General features: G+C 35.5%; 1 protein-coding gene across 1 annotated transcript; it reads left to right on the top strand.

Annotated features, from left to right (window-relative positions):
• On the top strand, positions 237–5,368 carry LOC105157584 (pyruvate dehydrogenase E1 component subunit beta-1, mitochondrial-like). Its single transcript, XM_020692483.1, has 7 exons — positions 237–276; positions 364–595; positions 725–797; positions 877–942; positions 1,491–1,694; positions 2,551–2,649; positions 5,339–5,368. The coding sequence occupies exons 1-7, from the start codon at positions 237–239 to the stop codon at positions 5,366–5,368; spliced, it is 744 nt and encodes a 247-aa protein (XP_020548142.1).

Raw genomic sequence — 6,170 nt, 5'->3', positions numbered from 1 at the left:
AATCCTTCATATTTGGGGAGCACTAGAAGGTAGGATACATGAGTAATCGAACTTGTATTTACGAAGAAACTCTCAAATTGGAAAAAAAAAAAATTATTTGTCATGCTTCTTACCATCAGGCTCTGGCCTATGATGTATGCCATCCAAAAAGTTCTTCTATTAATGGACCATTGTATGATCAAGTTTAACCACAACAGTATTCCAAAGCAACTAATTTTTATCTCCAATAGTGGAACATGTGTTACTGTAAGAAGGCCCTTCGTATTGATAGGGAAAGTTGGTCACTGTTTCGAGTTATACAATGACCTAATAAATCAATATTTACTTAGACTAAAGAATTAGCTGTTTAATACCCATCTTCAGTCATTTCCTGCTTGGAGAAGAATTTGATTGACATACAGATAGTCATTGCAACATTTGGACATTTCTTGCCTTGTAAACTGAGTTTGTGTCATTTGCAGTGCTTTGCGGCATGGTATGGTTCATGTCCAGGATTAAAGGTATTGGTTCCATATTGTTCAGAAGATGCACGAGACCTGCTGAAAGCTGCTATAAGGGATCCAGATCCTGTCGTGTTCCTTGAAAATGAATTGTTGTAAGTTGTATGACAGTGATGATTTTCACCAGGCCTACTTATGAATGTAGCTTGACATCTTTACATAATTTTGTATCAATCATAACTTGTGTAAATTTTTTCCTTGGGGGATTAACTTTTCTTGTATAGATATGGAGAATCATTTCCTGTCTCGGCTGAGGCTCTTGATTCCAGTTTCTGTCTTCCTATTGGGAAAGCTAAGGTATAACTTCAAGAGGGTATTATTCTGTATCTTTCAACTTACATATTAATTGTTTCTCATCAAGAAAGCTTTTTGACAGATAGAACGTGAAGGAAATGATGTAACAATCACTGCTTTCTCGAAGATGGTTGGCTATGCTCTAAAGGTCTGTCATTTATTTGTGAATAAATTAACTTAAGACATGATTTACAAGCATGATTTTGCTCTTTATTAAACCCCTGGATAGCTTTAGACTACAACCTCTGAAGATAAATTGCCTTGCAAAGTAGCAAGACAAATCACCTGCCTGGCAGCGATGGTTATGGTGTCCAAGTAGTTCTTATGCGTGTTTAGTTGATTTGTATTTTTCAGAATTTAAAGAAGTGTGTACTCAGAAAACTGACATTCATAACCTTCAATACACACTCCTTATTTATCTGCATCTTTGGGGCATGTACATTTTTTGGAGTTTCAGTATGAAATTCACTTATTAACTCTGAATTTTGTTTATTTTTAATCTCTCTCAAATTAGCGTGACAACCTTTTGAATAGCACACGACTTTATTGGGTGGATTTTGTTTGATGATTAATGTAGAAAGATTCATTAATGATGATGGCATCACTTTTGGACTCATACTGACAATATATGTATTGGAATTTGTTTACATCCAAACAGCAGCCAAATTATGTATCGTTTCTTGACACCGCTTGCAGGACTTTGAGTTTGATGAATTCTCAAACGAATACCTGGCTTTGCACCCAATGCCATCAACAACAAAAAAGCCATCTTTGCTGGAAGAGCATTTTGAAGCTGTTAAAGAAGAGGATGAAAAGGCTATTGGTGGTTCTGATGCATCATCAGCGAGTGAATTGTTAGAAGATGAGTATGAAAACACAAAGGCCAAATCCAAGAAGAAAGTACAAGCTCCTAGGTGAGACACATGTTTTCATTTGGACAGCAGGAACAAAATTTCGTTCTTTGTGCATGCAGAAGTCATCAATATCATGTCATATCTGCAGATTTTAGGAAGTGAAGGATAAATGGCAAAAGAAGGATTTTCTAAAAACCCCTCAAAAACAGAGAGGAAAAACCAACAGAGGGGTTAGGGTTTAGTGCCACTTGCGGAGGGTTTATTACTCCGGTTGATGGAAGCGAAGATGTGTTTCTTTCATCAATCAGCACACCCAGGAGAAGCGGCGTTGGAGGTGGATGCGACACAAAATTCCAAGAAAGAAAAGCCTACTGGTAAAAACCCTCAAAACTACTGTTCGCTTCCCACCATCAAATCCCATCCATATACCCACATGTTTCCACTTCTCGATTTTTTTTATTTCTTTTATTTAGGGTTTGAAAAGCCAGAGCAGTAGAGAGGAAAGCGCAAGAAAAAAGGAAAAGAGATTGACTGTTACAGGGAACTTGAGGGGGGAATTGTTAGTTGCTTGGTTTACTGTTACTGCTAATTTTTTTTTTATAATTACTTTGGTAGGAGTGATTACCTTTAGAAGAACAAGATGGTATTTGATACACCTCTAAATGCTAGATGATTTAGTTATTGATCAAAATCGATAAACTTACTATAAGCACTCTCTCCATTGTACGCTGCACTTTAACTTGAACAAAATTTATGACGTAGTAAAGATTATGTGTATATACATATATGTGTATATTTATGTAATTTCAACTGCCTTATGACTCATGCTTAAATATTGGAACTCATATCATTCTTCCTATCAAGTGTTGAGAATTCAATTTCATCTATCTTTCATCTTGCAGATGAAGAGGAAGCTGGCAAAAGTTAATCGGACTCTGGGAGCCCGACTTCTTGAGGAGGAAGAAGAGCTGAATGAGAATAAGGGAGCTGATGATGCTAATGTTCAGAAACATCAGATGCTAAGAAAACATCAAAGAAAAAGAAAGGTCTCACGAGTGAAGTTCTCAAAGATGAGAGGTTTACAGCTATGTTTGAAAATAAGGTATTTCATAGAGGTTCTGTTTATGCAAAAAACTTGCTTTTCTTGATTGCTGCTGTTAGTTATGATCAACCATGTAGTACCTTGTTCCCAGGGATTTGTGAAATAGTTGGAACTTTAATAACCCCTGGACAGTAAGTAATATAGAGACACTTGAAAATGCACAAGAAATGATAACCATTATACATATCTTTTGTGCAAAGAGTCACTTTTGGGAGCAATGAGATACAGATATATCGGCTGGTCACGGGCTTGAGTATTAACCATCTTTATCCTTTGAAATTCAGGCTACATTATTGGGATATCTCTCAAATTAGCGTGACAATCTTTAACAAGAGATTGAAGCCCAATGTTCGTTGTGACAATAGTCTTAGATTAGTTAGGAAATTAATTTGTTGGAATGTGGATGTTTGGAGACTGAAAATTATTTGGGGATTCACAATTTTTTAGCACGGAAACTTGTGAAGGAAGTTAGTGTCTTGAGAAAAATATGCGAATTATCCTGTGGTAGCACTTGAATTTTCTGATTGTTGTCTTGTCTTATCCCTTAGATTAATAGGAATTTTTGGTATAAGTCGAGATAAGTAGGTGAAACTAGCACTAGTGGCATATTAAAAAAAAAAAAATTGTGTGAAGTGTGTTCCATTGACCGCATCAAATAAGCAATGTTCAAGAATCAGCACAAAAGCCTTTGTGTGAGCTTTTGGGCCAAATCACTTTCATCTAAATAGTGCTCCTACATTTCTTTTGATTAAGGGCATCAAACATAGTGTGTCAATTCTAGAACTTGCTTGTGTAATACATTTTGAGTTCACATTCTTGTAAGATTGGTGCATGAAAGTGATAAGGGCACTTAGGAATACCCCATTGACCTCAAAAGAGCCTACCTTGAATTCACCCATAGCAAAACTCAATTGAGCCTTGGCTTTTCCTTTGTTGGTTAAACCGCGTTATAAGCTTAATCATCCCCTTCTTGATTATCTCCTGAAATGATTTTGAACCCATTCAAGGGGGTGGTGTTAGCTTGGTTGTTTGTTAATTGACATGAAAATGAGTGAATGAAATGAGGTTGCATACAAGCAATGCACTGCTAGTCCCAAAGAAAAGAAAAAAAAAAAGAAATGGGACGAGGAAAGGAAAAACAAATGATGAAACAGAAAGAATAAAGAGAAAATGAAAAAGAAGAAGAAAAAGAAGAAACGAAAGAAAAAAGATTGAGAAAAAAAAGAGAAACAAAAGAAAAAAAGAAATTGGACGAGGAAATGAAAAGCAAATGATGAAACGGAAAGAATAAAGAGAAGAAAGGGAAGAAAACAAGAAAGGAAAGAAGAAAAGATTCAGAAAAAAAAAAAGAGAGAAACAGAAACAACAAAAGGAAAAATTGGAGGTGTTTGATGGTTCAAATCATTTGAATCGAGTTAAACGGCGGTGAGGTTGGAAGGATAAGCAACTAGGTCGGCATCACTCCTTTGAGTTCATAAGCCACAATTTAGCCTATCTTTTGCCACACCTTGTCCTAAACCCCATTACAACCCATGGAAAGACCCTTTGATTCATGTATTAATTTTCATTTCGTTGGTGGAGGAGATTTGATTCACAAGCAAGCCTATGGTAATGACATTCTATATATTGATTTGAGTGGAACCCAAATTTCTTAAACACTTTATGAGTGATTAGAGTGATACTCTTGCGAGAGTGCTGAGACTTGTTTCATTTTATTTTGATGAAGTTAATGGGATACTTGTGTGCTGAATGTTGTGCTGCAAGTGCTTGTGTCAATATTGTTGGCTCTTCTTATGCTATTAAGTCATATTACTGTAGGGGATATACTTGGATTACATGAAACAAATTTGAGAATTGCTACTTGGATAATTCGTATATTTGGATTGAGACATGCTTGAGGACAGTCATGGTTCTAGTGTGGGGGAATCTGATAAGATATATTTTAAAATACTTATACATACTTATTTCGAGTGATTAAGAAAGAATTTACTGCATACTTTAATGATGTTAAGTTACCCCATTTTCCTAGAAGATGGGAGTGGGAGTGGGAGTGTAAGGTAGGTTACAGTTTTTTACACATTATAGTTGGAAGTTATAGCAGTGAGATTTAACTCTTGTGTTATTGTTATTGTGGTGAGTGGATTTTTGTGTGAAGTTCAGAGCTAGCATGTCTTAACATTAATGTTGTGTATCGTCTTTTGCCTCTTTATTTTTGTTCTTAATAATTATTTCACCAATGGGATCATGAGAAGCCTTTAGGTATCAAATACTACTTTACACTTCTTTTCTTTTATTATTCATATCTTCTCTTTTCAGTTTCGTTTTATTTAAAAATTTGTTTAATTATAGTCTATGGTTTTAGTTTAGAATATGCTAACTAATATTTTTAATATAATTAGTAAAGATATTAATTTCATATACATTTACATGCTTAGAATATGTAAGTTATTTTATTTATTTCATATTAATGAATCAATGAGATGAGATGAAAGTATAAATGTACGAGGATAGAAATCGAATGTTCAGTCCTGATCTTGAGTTAAAACTTCATGCTGTATTGCTTGTGATGAAGTTTCACTGATCTGCAGTTGGTTCCTTCTATGGATCCTTATGCATAGTTAGTAGATTCTGAAACAAAGAGAGCTTGTGAACATGAGCAGGGAATATTTTCATGTGTTGTCACTTGTGGGTTCTTTTGTTTTGCTTGTGGTGCTATTGAAGCAGCTGCACATTATCTATTGTTAGCCAGTTGCATCACATTTAAGAATTGGGGTGCTGGTGATGATGACTACAATCACGTCAGACATCCAAAGTCTCCCAATAGAATCCTTGGTTCAGGTATTTTCTCCTTCTTTTTCATGGTCTATTGAAAATTTATCATTTTATAGGCATTACTTTTCTGGTAACATATTGGGTACTAATTCAAAGTTCATATTTCAATGAAAATTTGTGTGGGCAAATGCAGTAGTGCTAAAACAATAGCATAAGGATCAGGTTTACTCATGTAACGAGCATTAACTACTCTTCTACTTGTCATATTCTATGCCTGATGTATGTCCATATGCGTCCATATGCTGAAAATGATGTGTTCTCTATACGACCATTTACCATCCCATGAGACTTCACAGCTCCAAAGTTTGTGGTGTGAATAATTAAATGACTCATGTTTTGCATAAAATATGGCTATGACTTGTGATTTGAACTTCAATGTGATCATTTGCAGGGCTAGTAAGAAAGAAACATGTAATATACGTGATTCAGATTCGATCTCTGTGGCAAAGCATGTGTGTTGGGTCAAGACCCGATATGATCCTTCATGTGATTCAAGCACTGAGCCAAAGAAAGTCAGAGCTATCATGCAGTTGCTGTAGGCCAAGCCCATGTTCCACTATCTCTGACTGCTGTGAGTGCTGAAACTGT

Source organism: Sesamum indicum, linkage group LG3 (genome assembly GCF_000512975.1).
Source record: "Sesamum indicum cultivar Zhongzhi No. 13 linkage group LG3, S_indicum_v1.0, whole genome shotgun sequence".
Taxonomy (NCBI): Eukaryota; Viridiplantae; Streptophyta; class Magnoliopsida; order Lamiales; family Pedaliaceae; genus Sesamum; species Sesamum indicum.
This window is presented reverse-complemented; position numbering and strand designations above follow the sequence as displayed.